Source organism: Macaca nemestrina, chromosome X, assembly GCF_043159975.1.
Source record: "Macaca nemestrina isolate mMacNem1 chromosome X, mMacNem.hap1, whole genome shotgun sequence".
Classification (NCBI taxonomy): domain Eukaryota; kingdom Metazoa; phylum Chordata; class Mammalia; order Primates; family Cercopithecidae; genus Macaca; species Macaca nemestrina.
The window spans coordinates 83,367,625-83,385,799 of record NC_092145.1 but is presented as its reverse complement, the minus strand read 5'-3'; the positions used below and the strand labels follow the sequence as shown (position 1 = coordinate 83,385,799).

At 43.8% G+C, this 18,175-nt stretch overlaps 1 protein-coding gene across 6 annotated transcripts in view; it reads left to right on the top strand.

The window, feature by feature from the left end:
• The window catches only part of LOC105476724 (TATA-box binding protein associated factor 1), a 98,654-nt gene that overhangs the window by 24,981 nt on the left and 55,498 nt on the right, over positions 1–18,175 (top strand). For 5 of the 6 annotated variants that reach the window (XM_071088399.1, XM_071088401.1, XM_071088397.1 and 2 more), the window contains 10 exons: positions 1,510–1,659; positions 1,816–1,935; positions 2,274–2,449; positions 3,039–3,217; positions 6,164–6,377; positions 7,456–7,621; positions 10,712–10,923; positions 15,448–15,556; positions 16,455–16,553; positions 16,846–17,023. In XM_071088399.1, coding sequence (XP_070944500.1) covers positions 1,510–1,659; positions 1,816–1,935; positions 2,274–2,449; positions 3,039–3,217; positions 6,164–6,377; positions 7,456–7,621; positions 10,712–10,923; positions 15,448–15,556; positions 16,455–16,553; positions 16,846–17,023 — 1,603 coding nt within the window. The remainder of the gene's footprint in view (positions 1–1,509; positions 1,660–1,815; positions 1,936–2,273; positions 2,450–3,038; positions 3,218–6,163; positions 6,378–7,455; positions 7,622–10,711; positions 10,924–15,447; positions 15,557–16,454; positions 16,554–16,845; positions 17,024–18,175) is intronic. The other variant, XM_071088398.1, reaches the window with a different exon arrangement.

Here is an 18,175-nt window from a genome sequence, read left to right as displayed (position 1 = left end):
CTGGGCTCAAACAATTATCCTGCCTTGGTCTTCTAAACTGTTGGGATTATAGGCATGAACCACTGTGCCTGGCCTCCTTTACTTTCTTACCATGGTACTGATCACAATATTACTGAACTTGGTTGGCTGTTTTTCCCTCACTGACTTGAGGTTCATGAAAAAGTAGCATGGAGTAGTGTGTAGTTGGTATTCAGTAAATATTTGTTAAATGAATTAAGTGATTATAAAATGAAGCAGAAAATGAGGCCACAGAGAGTGAGTAAAGAATCGTTGTACTATTTTGAGGTTGGAATGAAAAATGAGTGGATATCTAAGAATTTCAGAAATTAAGAATTCTATTGAGGCCAGGTGCAGTGGCTCAGGCCTGTAATCCTAGTACCTTGGGAGGCCAAGGTGGGAGGATTGCTTGAGGCCAAGGGTTCAAGACCAACCTGGCCAACATAGTGAGACCCTATCTCTAAAAAAGAAAAACAATTTTTTTTAATAAAAAGAAAAGAAGAATTCTGTTGAATGGCTTTTAATATTGTATCTTAGAGAATTGGCCATTTTCTTGCTAATCATATATACTCTTTTTTTTTTTTTTGAGACAGAGTCTCACTCTGTCGCCCAGGCTGGAGTGCATTGGCGCAGTCTCTGCTCACTGCAACCTCTGCCTGCTGGGTTCAATCTATTCTCGTGTCTCAGCCTTCTGAGTAGCTGGGACAATAGGTGTGCGCCACCACATCTGGCTAATTTTTGTATTTTTAGTAGAGATGGGATTTCACCATGTTGGCCAGGCTGGTCTTGAACTCCTGGCCTCAAGAGATCTGCCCGCCTCGGCCTCCCAGAGTGTTGGGATTACAGGTGTGAGCCCCTGCACCTGGCCTTATGTGTACTCCTGACTGGTCTGTGTGGGCAGGCACATTCACCCCTTGGCTTAATTCTTTAAGAATTTTGCAGGGGTTGGTAAACACTATTCAGGGTCGCAGGAGAGGACAGACCTTTTTGACCAAACCAGTGGCAGAAATAGAATGGACTTTGGTTCAGTGTCACTGGAATAGGGGGCCAGTGCTTTGAATGCAAGCATATCGACTATTTCGAGAAAATAGGTTTCATTCTAAAACAGCTATTTGAGCAGTTGGACAATCAAATGTAGTCATTAGTCTAATTTTGAGCATCATGAAGATGAGGGAAACACTGTCTTTAAGAATGCTTATTGAAGCCCAAGGGATAAGGGGCTGAAGGGATACCACTGTTCTTTATTTTTCTCCTTATCCTGGCTGAGCTCTTGACCTCTATTTAATATCATGTTGTAAGTATTGTACCATAGGATAGAAGAGAACTGAGTACTAGGTAGCTATATTTAACTGTTGATTTTTGTGGACAGTTAAGAAAGCACGAACCCACAAAAATTAAACATTAGAAAAAAAGGAATATGAAATAGTTTGTAATTATTCTACTCTTGTGGATATTGGCTAGACATAGAACAAATGTTTCCCACTGCCCTGAGAATCTTCTTCTTTATCTCAGGTTCGCACTGCTCCTTGGAACACCACAAGGGCCTTCATTGCTGCCATGAAGGGCAAGTGTCTCCTAGAGGTGACTGGGGTGGCAGATCCCACAGGGTGTGGTGAAGGATTCTCCTATGTGAAGATTCCAAACAAACCAACACAGCAGAAGGTGGGATTGTGTTTATTTCTAGAATGAGAAAGTCAGGGGAGAAAGAAATGGGTGAGTGGAGGACTTGGAATGTAGTTAAGTTAGCAGAATGACTTAGATTCCTACTTACAAGGAATTCAGGTTTTTAGGATTCTCACTTTTTTTGGTTTGAGGTAGGATGATAAAGAACCGCAGCCAGTGAAGAAGACAGTGACAGGAACAGATGCAGACCTTCGTCGCCTTTCCCTGAAAAATGCCAAGCAACTTCTACGTAAATTTGGTGTGCCTGAGGAAGAGGTGAGTGTGGAAGTGGAAAACTTAGAGGATACTAGGGGCTTTGTATAGAGAGTGAATTGCTAGGAGGTAGATGTATAGAACTATCTGGGTAACTTTGTATGGTAGGGTATAGTAGGATATAGTAAGCTAGGTCTTAGATATTGTTTCAGGAGTTATCTTTCTATGTAATCTGCTTTGGGATGATTTTTCTTTTTTGGTCTAACTAATTGTGTACATTGGCTTGTCCTTTGAAATCCCTGAATGATTTTTGTGTGTGTATATGTGTGTGTGTGTGTGTGTGTGTGTTTGTGTGTGTGTGTGTGTGTGTATGTATGTGTATGTGGCTATTTGTCTTGCAGATTAAAAAGTTGTCCCGCTGGGAAGTGATTGATGTGGTGCGCACAATGTCAACAGAACAGGCTCGTTCTGGAGAGGGGCCCATGAGTAAATTTGCCCGCGGATCAAGGTTTTCTGTGGCTGAGCATCAAGAGCGTTACAAAGAGGAATGTCAGCGCATCTTTGACCTACAGAACAAGTGGGTCGTTTTAGTGCTGCAGAAAATCCAAGCTGGAAAGGGGAGGAGTTCCAGGCACTATTTCATAATAAAGAGGAGGTCACCTAAAAGTTTGACTACCTAGGTAGTCAGATATCCGACGTGTCAGGGTAGTATCTGTTTGTAATACCACCACCAGAGTACCTATTTCCTTCTACCCAACTTGGCAAAATTTTTGAATGGAAAGAGATGCTAGTCTTGTGTTCTAGGTTCCATGACAACTCTTATGGCCTACTTGGGCCTAACAAACAGCACAATGGTAGCAGGTGACAGGTGGAGTTTTTTTCTAAAGGTTTAGTTGTGAGAGGACGTTAATACACTGTTAAAAATGACCAGTGTGCTGATTTATTTATCAAATTGTCTCCAGGAATTCTGAAAGAGTTACTACAGTTTTTCAAACTTGTCTTGTTGACCAAATGTGTCGGAAAACTTTGTAAAGCTTTTCTGTTAGGGGCCCCATGTCTTAGTGGATTTTGAGTATGCCTTTTTAAGGTTGATTTCCCAATTTTTTACTTTTGCCTGCAACCATATTTCTTTAGCTCTTTCTGCACATTGCTTTTTCTCTTTTTAGGGTTCTGTCATCAACTGAAGTTTTATCAACTGACACAGACAGCAGCTCAGCTGAAGATAGTGACTTCGAAGAAATGGGAAAGAACATTGAGAACATGTTGCAGAACAAGAAAACCAGCTCTCAGCTGTCACGTGAACGGGAGGAGCAGGAGCGGAAGGAACTACAGCGAATGCTACTGGGTGAGGATAGTGGCTTCACAGACAGATAAAAAAGAGGATTTAAAAAGGAGCCTAAATAACCGCAGACTATAATTGAGGGAGATCTGGAGGCAGAAGATGTAGAGGATGCATGTAGAAAAGTCTGTGAATGAAGTAGAAAGCTTTTCACAATCTGGACTCTAGGATTGTCTGTGGAGGACAAATTTCAGAGATGATGCCACTCCACTACTGCCTCTGTCTGTATCAGGTGCCTGGCCAAGCCTGGGCTATCAGTGCTGTACTTCAAATGAGCTTTTTGTGCATTTATCCTAGAGGGTAAGAGTTTTTAATACAGAATTTGTAAATGAATTTAGGCAGTTATCTTTGAAATTTCTGAAATTACGTGTAAAATATGCATATGTGCATTTTATTATTTTTTTGTTTTGGAGACAGGGTTTCATTCTGCCACCCAGGCTGGAGTGCACTGGTACAATCTTAGCTTACTGCAGCCCCCGCCTCCCAGGCTCAAACGATCCTCCTGCCTCAGCCTCCTGAGTAGCTAGGACTATAGGTGCATACCACTATGCCTGGCTAATTTTTGTATTTTTTGTAGAAACGGGATTTCACCATGTTGCCCAGGATGGTCTCGAACTCTTGAGCTCAAAGTGATCCGCCTGCCTCAGCCTCCCAAAGTGTTGGCATTAAAGGCATGAGCCACCGTGCCTGGCCTTAAATGTGCATTTTCTGAGAACATCCATGGCTTTCAGAAGACCCTCAGAAGGAGTCTTAGACCCTGAAAAGAGTTTTAAAATTGTAGAAATTGAGGGTAGGAATAATAAAGACCTGAATTGAGTTGGGATATGGAGGGCATTAAGGATGAAAATCAAGACAACCTTAAGATTTCACTCTGAGATTACTAGAAAGATGTTGGTACCATTGATTAGAGTAGTGAATTTCAAGGTCTGACGTGGTGGCTCATGCCTGTAATCCCAGCACTTCGGGAGGTCAAAGTGAGAGGATCACATGAGCCCAGGAGTTTGAGACCAGCCTGGGCAACATGGTGAAACCCTGTTTCTACAGAAAATACAAAAATTAGATGTGGTGGCAGGCACCTATAATTCCAGCTACTCGGGAGGCTGAGGTGGGAGGATCACTTGAGCCTGGGAGGTAGAGGTTGCATTGAGTTGAGATTGCGCCACTGCACTCCAGCCTGGGTGACAGGGTGAGACCCTGTCTCAGAGAAGTTAGGAAGGGAATGTGTAGTATGTGGAGTTTGAGGTCCCTTTGACACCCTTGAAGTATACGTGTCAAAGAGGCAGTTGAAAACTTGAATGTAGATATTGCAAGAGAGGATAAAGGCTGATGATGAAGATTTATATGACTTCTCAGTCACAGTAGTCTTCCCTTTGTTTCCTCTTTTCTGTGTAAGTTTTGTGTAATTTCATTGTTTTGGGTGGTTTGTAAAAATGTGATATAGCCCTTCCACCAATGTGGTCTTCTATGTTTTCTAGTGTAGTCCTGAAACACAGTATCTATATCATTTGGGAATTAGAAATGTGGAATCTCAGGCCTCACTCCACATCTACTAAATTAGAACCTACATTTGTGGCTGGGTGCGGTGGCTCACGCCTGTAATCCCAGCACTTTGGGAGGCCAAGGCGGGCAGGTCACCTGAGGTCAGGAGTTTAAGACCAGCCTGGCCAACATGGTGAAACCCCATCTCTACAAAAATTAGCTGGGCATGATGGTGGGTGCCTGTAATCCCAGCTACTTGGGAGACTGAGGCAGGAGAATCGCTCAAACCTGGGAGGCAGAGGTTGCAGTGAGCTGAAAGTGCACCATTGAACTCTGCCCTGGGCGACAGAGTAAAACTCTTGTCTCAAAAAAAAACCCAAAAAAATCCTACATTTGAACAGGATCCCCAGGTGATTCCTATTCATATTAACGTTTGAGAAGCATATGTTAGGCTTTAAGACTCGGAACTTGTTTTTGTAGTGCCATTTTTCCCCCTGAGTTGCGTGCTTGGGTACTTTTTTTTTTGGAAACAGGGTCTCGTTCTGTTGCCCAGGCTGGAGGGCAGTGGTGCAACCATGGCTTGTTTATTGCAGCCTCAACCTCCTGGGCTCAAGAACCTCAGCCTCCTGAGTAGCTGGGACCACAGGTGTGTACCACCATACCTGGCTAGTTAAAGGCATTTGTAGAGACAGTGTCTTCCTTTGTTGACCAGGCTGGTCTCAAACTCCTGGGCTCAAGCGATCCTCCCACCTTAGCCTCCCCAAATGCTGGGATTATAGGCATGAGCCACTGTACTTGGCCTTGCGTGCTTTTATTTGTAATGTGATCATCACCCACTGCCTACCTGGCCTTTTCTCTTGCACTGTTGTTCAGAGGAATCTGCTTCTCTATCTCCTATAGCAAACATGTAGTTCTTTGAGGTTCTTTCAGAACTTTTTGTATTTATAAAAGTTGGGAAATTGGCCGGGCGTGTGGCTTAGGCCTGTAATCCTAGCATGTTGGGAGGCCAAGGCTGGCCTATCTCTTGAGCCCAGGAGTTAGAGGCCAGCCTGGGCAACATGACAAGACCCCGTCTCTACAAAAATTTAGCTGGGTGTGGTGGTACACACCTGTAGTCCCAGCTATTCAGGAGGCTGAGCTGGAAGGATGGATTGAGCCTGGGAGGTGGAGGTTGCAGTGAGCCGAGATTGCACCACTACTCTAGGCTGGGCAACAGAGCGAGAGAGATCCTGTCTCAAAAAAAAAAAAAAAAAAAAAAAAAGTGGGGAAATTGGCAGTGCCTAAAATGAGGTCAGGAAAGGACAAATCAGCATATTCTTGGGGATGATGATGACTTTGATGCTTTTTGTAGAACCATAGTTTCTTTGTGGCATGTTGAGTTTTGGTATCTCCACTCAACCCCAAGAAAATGATCATTTTGATCATTTGGGAGATAAGGGGAACGTTTGGAAATCTTTTCTACTTACCTTGCAGCAGCAGGCTCAGCAGCATCAGGAAACAATCACAGAGATGATGACACAGCTTCCGTGACTAGCCTTAACTCTTCTGCCACTGGACGCTGTCTCAAGATTTATCGCACGTTTCGAGATGAAGAAGGGAAAGAGTATGTTCGCTGTGAGACAGTCCGAAAACCAGCTGTCATTGATGCCTATGTGCGCATACGGACTACAAAAGATGAGGAATTCATGTGAGTTTGATTTACCACTTCCTTTTTTTTCTTTGAGGACAGAGTCTTGCTCTGTGGCCCAGGCTGGAGTGCAGTGGCGTGATCTCGGCTCATTGCAACTTCCATCTTTCGGGTTCAAGTGATTCTCGTGCCTCAACTTCCAGAGTAGCTGGGATTGCAGACGTGCACCACCATGCCCAGCTAATTTTTGTATTTTTAGTAGAGATGGGGTTTTGCCATGTTGGCCAGGCTGGTGTTGAACTCCTGGGCTCTAGCAATTTGCCTGCCTCAGCCTCCTAAAGTGCTGGGATTACAGGCATGAGCCAGGGCGCCTGGCCTAATTCACCACTTTTGAGTGTGATAGGGAGAATAGTAATGGTGGGGAATGGTGATTGGGGTGGGTGCTTGAGTTTTAGTGACAGGGTTCTTCACAGTTATTTCTAGAACTCTGCTGTAATTGAGAACTATCTTGCCTTTAGATTGGGTTTGAATAGAGCCAAATTACAGGGAAAATTCTATTCAGTATTTGCCACAAGATGAAGGCATGTCTTGTTCCATTTCAGTCCTTTGCATTTTGATTGGTTGGTTTGCAAAAATCTTAAGAGATTACTGGCGGGGCGCTCATGCCTGTAATCCCAGCACTTGGGGAGGCCAAGGTGGGCGGGTCACAAGGTCAGGAGTTCAAGACCAGCCTGATCAACATGGTGAAACCCCGTCTCTACTAAAAGTACAAAAATTAGCTGGATGTGGTGGCACGCACCTGTAATCCCAGCTACTCAGGAGGCTGAGGCAGGAGAATCACTTGAACCCGGGAGGCAGAGGTTGCAGTGAGCCAAGATCTTGCCACTGCACTCTAGCCTGGGCGACAGACGGAGACTCCGTCTCAAAAAAAAAAAAATCTTAGAGATTACTCAGGACTTATTCTAAGAGAGTTACCTCTGCAAATGGAGGGCCGACTAGGGAGGGAGATGGGAATGGCATGTAGCCCCTTTTATATTAACCTGAATGGATTACTGTAGTCCTGAGATGTTAGCTATTACGATAGCCTTTTTGGTTAAGGTTTGCTTACGGTCCTTCCTCTGCTGCCCACATTGTTCAGTCGAAAATTTGCCCTTTTTGATGAACAACATCGGGAAGAGATGCGAAAAGAACGCCGGAGGATTCAAGAGCAACTGAGGCGGCTTAAGCGGAACCAGGAAAAGGAGAAGCTTAAGGGTCCTCCTGAGAAGAAGCCCAAGAAAATGAAGGAGCGTCCTGACCTAAAAGTAAGTATAATGTGGTATAATTACAGCTAATGGAGCAAAGGAAGAAAGTATACCTTTTCCTTTAGCTTTTGACATCCTCTTTTGATATCCTCCTTTACTGGGAATGACGGAAGTATATTGTGGAAAGCTGGTTTGAATTGATGTGACTACTTGGGGGTGTTCTCAGTACTAATGTGGGTGATATTGACAATTCCACACCAAATCTGGTGCTGTTGTTCTCTCTCTCTTTTTTTTTTTAGACAGGGTCTGGCTCTGTTGCCCAGGCTGGAGCACTCTGGCATGATCTTGGCTCACTGCAGCCTCTGCCTCCTGGGCTCAAGCCATCCTCCTACCTCTGCCTCCCAAGTAGCTGGGACTACAGGCACATGTCACCACACCTGGATACTTTTTGTATATTTTGTAGAGATGGGGTTTTGCCATGTTGCCCAGGCTAGTCTCAAACTCCTGAGCTCAAGTGATCCTCCTACCTTGGCTTCCCAAAGTGCTGGGATTGCAGGCATGAGCCACCATGCCTGGCTTGTCATTTATTCTTTTTTTTTTTTTTGAGACAGAGTCTCACTCTGTTTCCCAGGCTGGAGTGCAGTGGCGCAATCTCAGCTCATTGCAACCTCTGCCTCCCGGGTTCAAGCGATTTTCCTGCCAGAACCTCTTGAATAGCTGGGATTACAGGTGTCTGCCACCATGCCTGGCTAATTTTTTTATATTTTTAGTAGAGACGAGGTTTCACCATGTTGGCCAGGCTGGTCTCGAACTCCTGACTTGGTGATCTGCCTGCTTCCACCTCCCAAAGTGCTGGGATTACAGGTGTAATCCAGGCTTGTTATTTATTCTTTTGTTTTTTTTTTGAGACAGAGTCTCACTCTGTTTCCCAGGCTGGAGTGCAATGGCGCAATCTCAGCTCATTGCAACTTCTGCCTCCTGGTAAGCAATTCTTGTGCCTCAGCCTCCCAAGTAGCTGTGCTACCAGGCATGTGCTACCATGCCCGGCTAATATTTGTTTTTTGAGACGGAGTTTTGCTCTGCCCAGGCTGGAGTGCAGTGGTGCCATCTTGGCTCACGGCAACCTCTGCCTTCCCATTAAGCAACTCTCCTGCCTCAGCCTCCCAAGTAGCTAGGATTACAGGCGCTCGCCACCATGCTCAGCTAATTTTTGTATTTGTAGTAGTGGCGGGGTTTCACCATGTTGGCCAGGCTGGACTTGAACTCCTGACCTCAGATGATCTGCCTACCTTGGCCTCCCAAAGTGCTGGGATTACAGGCATGAGCCACTGAGCCTGGCCTTATTCTTTATCTGAAATATTTTCTAGGAGTTGAGATAGGTTTGGTAGGGTTTTTTGTTTGTTTGTTTGTTTGTTTGTTTTAGAGACAGAGTCTCTGTTTATCGCTCAGGCTGGAGTACAATGGTGTGATCTCCACTTAATGCAGCCTCTGCCTTCCGGGTTCAAGGGATTCTTGTGCCTCAGCCTCCCGAGTAGCTGGGATTACAGGTGTGCACCACCATACCCGGCTAATTTTTTTGTATTTTTAGTAAAGACGGGGTTTTAATATGTTGGCCAGGCTGGTCTCGAACTCCTGGCTTCAAGTGATCCTCCCACCTTGGCCTCCCAAAGTTGTGGGATTACACGCATGAGCCACTGCTCTTGGCCCAAGTTTGGTAGGTTTTTTAACATGTACTTTCATGTCTCTTGTCTGTGTGTATACGTTGTGTATATATATTTTTAAATATGTACCTTTAAAATATTGTACATATTAAAAGAAGCAACAAAAGTAAAACATACAAGTTGTTTTCCATAACTTAGGATCACAGATACTACTGTGATTGTAATAAGCATCCTAAGATGAGGCAGTTGTCATACAGTGGAAAGAGCCATGAGCTTGGAAACGGAAGATCTGAATTCAGGTTCTGTTTCTGCCATTTAATAGGTCTGTGACCTTAACCTCTCCAAACTTGTTTTCTCTAATATAAAATGATATATCCACAGTGTTGTTGTTTTAAATGATGCAATTCAGGGGAAGCACTTTATAAACTATAAAGTATTCAACAGATATAAAGAGCTGTTCTTAACGCATACTGAAGTCATTAAGTGTTTTAATGTTCCTTTTCGTATGTGGCGTTAGATAAGTGTGATACAGTATTGGCCCCATTTTACAGATGAAACCAAGGTCTAGGATACCAGAGCTACTCATCTGCAAAACTGAGATGGAGACTCGGTGTTATCGAACGTTTTTCTTGTTTTGACTAGAGAATGGGAATACACCCAGCAGGCTGATTATGCTGCTGAATGTAGATAGGCTTCCAACAGCTTGTCTCCTGCATATTTAATATTTTCATAGTTTACAACTTAAATTGGGAGTGAAAATCTTCTCTTTCTTCTTCTTACCTGAGTTTTAAAGCAATGTTTAGTCTCTGGATTTCATTTTTTTTCCATGTGTCATTTCCATACATGCAGTTTTGTCTAGTGGCTTCTGATTGATCAGTGCATAACAATTCTATTAGAGCAAAAGTTTTTTTTTTTTTTTTTGAGACGGACTCTTGCTCTGTCACCCAGGCTGGAGTGCGGTGGCCGGATCTCAGCTCACTGCAAGCTCCGCCTCCCGGGTTTACGCCGTTCTCCTGCCTCAGCCTCCTGAGTAGCTGGGACTACAGGCGCCCGCCACCTCGCCCAGCTAGTTTTTTGTATTTTTTAGTAGAGACGGAGTTTCACCCTGTTAGCCAGGATGGTCTCGATCTCCTGACCTCGTGATCCGCCCGAAAAAGTGCTGAGATTACAGGCTTGAGCCACCGCGCCCGGCCAGAGCAAAAGTTTTTAAGCTGACTTTATTTTTCCCGTCTTGTATGTATAGTTGAGCTTTGAACAACATGGGTTTGAACTGCACGGGTCCACTTATGTGTGGATCGTGGTATGTGGAGCCTGTGTATATGGAGGGCTGGCTTTTTGTATATATGGGCTTCACTATGTGTGGATTTTGGTATACTCGGGGTCCTGGAACAAATCCCCTACATATACTGAGGGACAACTTGCCTGCTTATCTCTGATACATGTTTCAGCCTACTTACCTCTGACATGTTTGATACTTTTCCTTTTGCAGCTGAAATGTGGAGCATGTGGTGCCATTGGACACATGAGGACTAACAAATTCTGCCCCCTCTATTATCAAACAAATGCGCCACCTTCCAACCCTGTTGCCATGACAGAAGAGCAGGAGGAGGAGTTGGAAAAGACAGTCATTCATAATGATAATGAAGAACTTATCAAGGTTGAAGGGACCAAAATTGTCTTGGGGAAACAGCTAATTGAGAGGTAAGAGATACCAGGCAGGAAGTGCTATGGGACAGATTCATTTGAGTTTGGTTTTATTGGTGGCTGGTGGGGGTAGATGTGATGTGTTCTCTGAAATGGAACTGAAGGAACAGGAATTTTGATGGCTTTTCCTCAGTTATTGTTGCCAGTACTGAAAATTATAGCACTCATTAGGTTGTACCACTTGTTTCGGAGCATGCTGCCTAACTTCTGAGTCTGTTTCCTTAGTTACAAAATAAAACCACCCTTACCAGGATAGTTAAGAAGATAAAATGAGACAGATTACAAAGCATACAGGATAGTGCCTGACATATAGTAGATGCTCAGTAGATGTTAGTTATCTCTTCTTGTTCTACTTCTAGATACTTAATAATATTTGCAAGGTCCATAATATTGTTGTGTTTTTTTATTTTGAGACAAAGTCTTGCTCTGTTGCCCAGGCTAGAGTGCAGTGGCTCATTGCCACCTCTGCCTCCTGGGTTCAAGCGATTCTCATGCCTCAGCCTCCCGAGTAGCTGGGATTACAGGCGCACACCACCACACCTGGCTAATTTTTGTATTTTTGTAGAGATGGGGTTTCATTATGTTGGCCAGGCTGGACTTGAACTCCTGACCTCAAGTGATCTGCCTACCTTGGCCTCCTAGAGTGCTGGGATTACAGACGTGCTGGGATTACCATGCCCGGCCTAATTTTTGTATTTTTAGTACAGACAGGGTTTTGCCATGTTGGCCGTGCTGGTCTCGAACTCTTGTCCTCAAGTGATTCTCTAGCCTCGGCCTCCCCAGGCGTTGGGATTACAAGCGTAAGCCACCATGCCCGGCCTTGTAGTGTTCTAATAAAGGATGGAAGAGACATAGAAACTGTGCTTATACTTGTGTCTTGCCCTCAGAGACTTTAATAGATAATAAAATGAAGAAGTTGTAAAGTTCTTTCTCCTAACTTTTTAGTTTGAAAATGGCAAACCTACAGAAAAGTTGAAAGAATGTAGTATATGATTCCTTTAAAATCACTAATTGTTAACATTTTGTCACATTTGCTTCATCTTTATATACCTAAAACTTTTTTTTTTTTCCCCTGAATCATTTGGAACTAAGTTGCAGGCATCATATTTCACTCCTAAGAAAGTTAACATTAATGTAATAATATATAATATTCAGATCTCATTCAGTCTTCCCCAGTTGTCTCAGTGTCCTTTATTTCCTCTGTCCCCAGTTCTGGATTCATTCCCAGTTCAAACATTAAATATATTTTGAATCTCTCTTAATCTAGAATGGTTTTCCCTACCTTTTATATTTTTCTTTTTTTTTTTTTTGAGATAGGGTCTGGTTCTGTTACCCAGGCTGGAGTGCAGGGGCAGGGGCATGATCTCAGCTCACTGCAACCTCTGCCTCCCAGGTTTAAGTCATCTTCTCACCTCAGCATCCACAGTTGTTGGGACTACAGGCGTGCAGTACCACACCTGGCTAATTTTTGTATTTTTTGTAGAGACAGGATTTTGCCGTGTTGCCCAGGCTGGTCTCAAACTCCGGGGCTCAAGCAGTTCTCCTGCCTCAGCTTCCCAAAGTGCTGGGACTATAGGCATCAGACACTGCACCCAGCCCCATTTATGTTTTTCATGACATGCATTTTTTGAAAATTCCAGGCCAGTTGTCTCAAAATATTCCACATTCTGGAATTGTCTGTGCTCTCATTGATCAGATTCCAATTAAATGTTGTTGGCAAGACATTTAATGTCATATCTGGGTGATATACTTACTATACCATATCAGCAAGCATGTAATGTCAGATTTTCCCACTGTTTTGATCATCTTGCTAAAGTGGTGATCCTCAGATCCTTTAATAAAGTATGTTTTTTCTTTGTAATTAACATGTTGGTGAATATCCTGTTCCCTGACAATCTTTTAATAGTTTTACCATCAGTTGATGACCATTGCTTTATTCAGTTATTTCAGTGGGGGTTCAAAAATGGTAATTTTTCTAATTCTAGCATTTCTTCAACATTAGCTAACATTTTTCTATAAAAAAGAGCTTTCTACTCTCCCTTTCCAACATAGTGTCCCAAATTTGACTCCCTCAAGCCAGATCCTGTTTTTTTTTTTTTCTTTTTTTTAAACGACTCTATAAATATTTGAGAACTTCCTTGCTTTCTGGCACAAGATGTTTTTGTTTCCGTCTCAGCGAAGTCTTGCTCCGTTGCCCAGACTAGAGTGTGGTGGCGTAATCTCGGCTCACTGAAACCTCTGCCTCCCAGGTTCAAGGGATTCTCCTGTCTCAGCCTCCCAAGTAGCTGGGATTACAGACTTGTGCCACCACATCTGGCTAATTTTTGTGTTTTTAGTAGAGATGGGTTTGCACCTTGTTGGCCAGGCTGTTCTCAAACTTCTGAACTCGTGATCCGCCCCCCTGGGCCTCTCAAAGTGCTGGGATTACCGGCGTGAGCCACCAATCCCAGCCTTCTGGCACAAGACGTTAAAAGCTCTCTTTCAAATTTTCCTATCCTATACCTGGAGTCAGCCATTTCTCCAAGAGCCCAGGTTCCTTTTTCTTCTTGAGACGGAGTCTTGCTCTGTCTCCCAGGCTGCAGTGTGGCACCATCTTGGCTCAGTGTAACCTCCGCCTCCCCAGTTCAAACAGTTCTCCTGCCTCAGCCTCCTGAGTAACGGACTACAGGCACGTGCCACCTTGCCCTGCTAATTTTGTATTTTTAGTAGAGACAGGGTTTCTCCCTGTTGGTCAGGCTGCTCTTGAACTCCCGACCTGAGGTGATCCGCCTGCCTCCACCTCCCAAAGTGCTGAGATTATAGGCATGAGCTACTATGCCCAGCTGATATACATGTATTTTAAATTATAACTTTATACTGATACCTCCAATTTAGTTTATAGATCTTTTTTTCCTCATCTTCCCTCATTTCATATTTGTCTCCATTCTCAAGAAATAACTTAATTTCTCTATATGTTTACTTAGAAATCAATATATTGAGAAATTTACTCTATCCTATGATAGGTACAAAATAGTTTCAGAATTACTATAATAATACCACTACCACCAACAAACCCATAAAGTAGATTCAAGATGTTTTTCATAGTTTATTTTTCTTGGACTACATGCCGCTGAGGTATAGTTAGGGTATTCCAAACATATTTGAATCACTTCTTTTTTTGTGTGTAATTTAAGAAATCAATTTGATACTGTTAGAGTCATTTATTTCTGTTTGTGTTTAGTTTGGGGTTCCTTTTCCCATCCTTGTTGATTTATTTTATTTTTTGAGATGGAATCTCGCTCTGTTGCCCAGGCTGGAGTGAAGTGGTGCGATCTCAGTTGACTGCAACCTCTGCCTCCTGGGTTTAAGTGATTCTCCTGCCTTAGCCTCCCAAGTAGCTGGGACTACAGATGCGTTCTATCACGCCTGGCTAATTTTTGTATTTTTAGTAGAGATGGGGTTTTGCCATGTTGGTCACACTGGTCTTGAACTCCTGAGCTCAGGCAATCTGCCTGCCTTGGCCTTCCAAAGTGCTGAAATTATAGACGTGAGCCACCACACCCAGCCTCCATCCTTGTTGATTTAATTATTAATATTTGTAATAGTCATTGTTTTTTGAAGCACATTAGAAGAGGAAGATGGGCCAGACGTGGTGGCTCATGCCTATGATCCCAGCGTTTTGGGAGGCTGAGGTGGGAGGATCACTTGAGCTCAGGAGTTCGAGACCAGCCTAGGCAATATAGTGAGATCCTGTCTCTATTACTGAAAAAGCAGTTTTTAAATTTAAAAAATGAAGAAGAAGAAAATGTGATACCATGGTCCCTTAAAGTGGAAGAGAAGAAGGTGAATGAGCTTTAATGATTGAGGGAAGCCCAAACTAGTTTGTTTTCTTTTTTCAAACCAGTTTTAAATTTCTTGTTTCCATTCTGAATGAGTTAGGTTTCCTAGCCTTTTAAGATAGAATGCTGGGGCTGGGCACGATGGCTCACACCTGTAATCCCAGCACTTTGGTTTGCCAAGGCGGGTGGATCACCTGAGGTCAGGAGTTCGAGACTCGCCTGACCAACATGGCGAAACCCTGCCTCTACTAAAAATACAAAAATTAGCTGTGCATGGTGGTGGGCTCCTGTAATCCCAGCTACTTGGGAGGCTGAGACAGGAGAATCACTTGAGCCTGGGAGGTGGAGGTTGCAGTGAGCTGACATTGCGCTATTGTACTCCAGCCTGGGAGACGAGTGAAACTACGTCTCAAAGAAAAAGATAGAATGTTGGAACTGGAAGGATTCTTAAAATTCTTTAGCCTGGTTTCCTTATCTTCCCAATAGGAAACTGAGGTAAAGTTGTGACTTGCCTAGTTATTTATTAACTTGGAGAGCCTATGAGGGCTTGCCTGATCTGAAGGTGGATGTCTGGCCTTTGGTTTGGCTTTTTCCTCCCTAAGCTCATGCTTAGGTACCTTGGACTTTTTTTTATTACAGTTGGTTTTTTTTCCCTGGGAACTAGAAATAGGGGCTGTATCTTACTAAAGTGTTTTGATTACAGTGCGGATGAGGTTCGCAGAAAATCTCTGGTTCTCAAATTTCCTAAACAGCAGCTTCCTCCAAAGAAGAAACGGAGAGTTGGAACCACTGTTCATTGTGACTATTTGAATGTGAGTATGTGCATTGCTTCCTTCTGATTAGGTGGGTTCTCATTGATTCCCCTAACCGTATATGCCATGGCTCTGACAGCCTTAGATTCTCCATTTGCCTTGCCCTGAGAATTATGTGTACTGTTCATTATAAGATTTCTAAAATATGTTTGTCTAGTTAGGGAATGTGGATTTTTTTTTTGAGACGGAATCTCACTCTGTTGCCCAGGCTGGAGTCCAGTGGCACGATCTCGGCTCACTGGAACCTCCACCTCCCAGGTTCAAGCAATTCTCCTGCCTCAGCCTCCCAAGTAGTTGGGATTACAGGCACACACCACCTAATTTTCATACTTTTAGTAGAGATGGGGTTTTGCCGTATTGACCAGGCTGATCTTGAACTCCTGACCGCAGGTAATCTGAGGTGATCTGCCCGCCTCCACCTCGCAAAGTGCTGAGATTATAGGCATGAGCTGCCATGCCCAGCTGATACACAATCTACTCGCCTTGGCCTCCCAAAGTGCTGGGATTACAGGTGTGAGCCACCGTGCTTGGCGGATTTTTTCTTTTTTTTTTTTTTTTTTGAGATAGAGTCTCGCTCTGTTACCCAGGCTGGAGTGCAGTGGTGTGATATTGGCTCACTGCAACCTCTGCCTCCCAGGTTCAAGTGATCCTTCCACCTCAGCCTCCTGAGTAGTTTGGATTACAGGCATGTGCCACCACACCCAGCTAATTTTTGTATTTTTAGTAGAGATGGGGCTTCGCCATGTTATTCAGGCTGGTGTTGAACACCTGGCCTCAAGTGGTCCGTCCACCTCGGCCTCCCAAAGTGCTGGGATTACAGGCATGAGCTACTGTGCCTGGACAGAATGTGGATTTTTTTTGGTCTGAGGAAGCATTCTGATTTCATGTTTCTTCTTAGAGACCTCATAAGTCCATCCACCGGCGCCGCACAGATCCTATGGTGACGCTGTCATCCATCTTGGAGTCTATCATCAATGACATGAGAGATCTTCCGAATGTGAGTTCATTGCGTTGGATATCTATAGTAGGGGTGTCAAAGCCCTTTGTTCTGTCTGTGATTTCCAGTAGAGGGCAGTAATCTATAGATTTAGGTAACTGGAATGCCTAATTTTTGGGGATTTAGTTTTTTTGTTTGTTTAAGCAGTTCAGTAGAGGAAACAGACCTGCTCCACCTAGAAAGATTCCTTTCAGAGTTGATAGCCAGGTAGATAGGTAAGATGTGAGAATCTTCAGGAATTGGCTCTGGCAAATGTTCTTTGCTGATGTATGGTTCCGGCCCTTGTTTGCAGACATACCCTTTCCACACTCCAGTCAATGCAAAGGTTGTAAAGGACTACTACAAAATCATCACTCGGCCAATGGACCTACAAACTCTCCGCGAAAATGTGCGTAAACGCCTCTATCCATCTCGGGAAGAGTTCAGAGAGCATCTGGAGCTAATTGTGAAAAATAGTGCAACCTACAATGGTAAGAATCAAATGTTCTGTGATTGCAAAGGTCACTGTTCAGATCTTTATTTATTCCTTACTGGGCCTAAATTCAGACTAGATTGGACTGAGAGGACTACAGTGTATTTGTGCATTCATTTGTGGGTATGAAAATCAGGTAATGCACATTTTCAGTCATTTAATAAATATCACTTCTTTTTTTGCGGGGAGTGGGTGTTGGAGTCTCTCTCTGTTGCCCAGGCTGGAGTGCAGTGGCACAATCTTGGCTCACTGCAACCTCTGCCTCTCGGTTCAAGCGATTCTCCTGCCTCAGCCTCCCAAGTAGCTGGGATTACAGGCACGCGCCACCATGCCCGGCTAATTTTTGTATTTTTAGTAGAGACAGGGTTTCACCATGTTGGTCAGGCTGGTCTCAAACTCCTGACTTCATGATCCACCCACCTCAGCCTCCCAGGATTACAGGCATGAGCCACTGCGCCCAGCCTAATGTCACTTCTTTTTATTCCCACTGTTTAATTCTTACATCCTCTGGAGAATTTGGAGTCTGTCCGTTGCAATGAAACAGTTCCATGGAAAGTAGTGGAAGAGGTGGTCCTAGGTTAGTAGAAAAGAGGGACATTCAGTGTGGATGGAACCTGTGTAGGGTATGCACTTGGGACTATGTTTGCTGTATCTGAATCTTCTATTTGGTCTACAAATTTGTTAGAGGCGCCGTTATATGTTCACTTTGCTCAAAAACTGAGAAGACAAAGGGGAAGAAATCTGTTTGTCTTTTTTTTTCCCCTTATGAGACAGGGTTTCACTCCTGTTGCCCAGTAGCCTCCCGAGTAGCTGGGACTACAGGTGGTTGCCACCATGCCATGCTAATTTTTGTATTTTTTTGGTAGAGACGGGGTTTCGCCATGTTGCCCAGGTTGGTCTCAAACTCTTGAGCTCAACTGATCTGACCACCTCGGCCTCCCAAAGTGCTGGGTTTACAGGCATGAGCCACTGCACCTGGCCTGTTGCTATGTCTTAAAAAGAGGAAACAGTGTAGCTTCTGCATGTAAAGGATAAGGTTTTCTGGTTTCCGTTTGCGTCCTTGAGCACAGATTCACATATATAAATGTAGGGATTCAGAGTACAGATAGAGTGTAAATCATGGCTCTGGCACTTACTAATTGAGTTACCA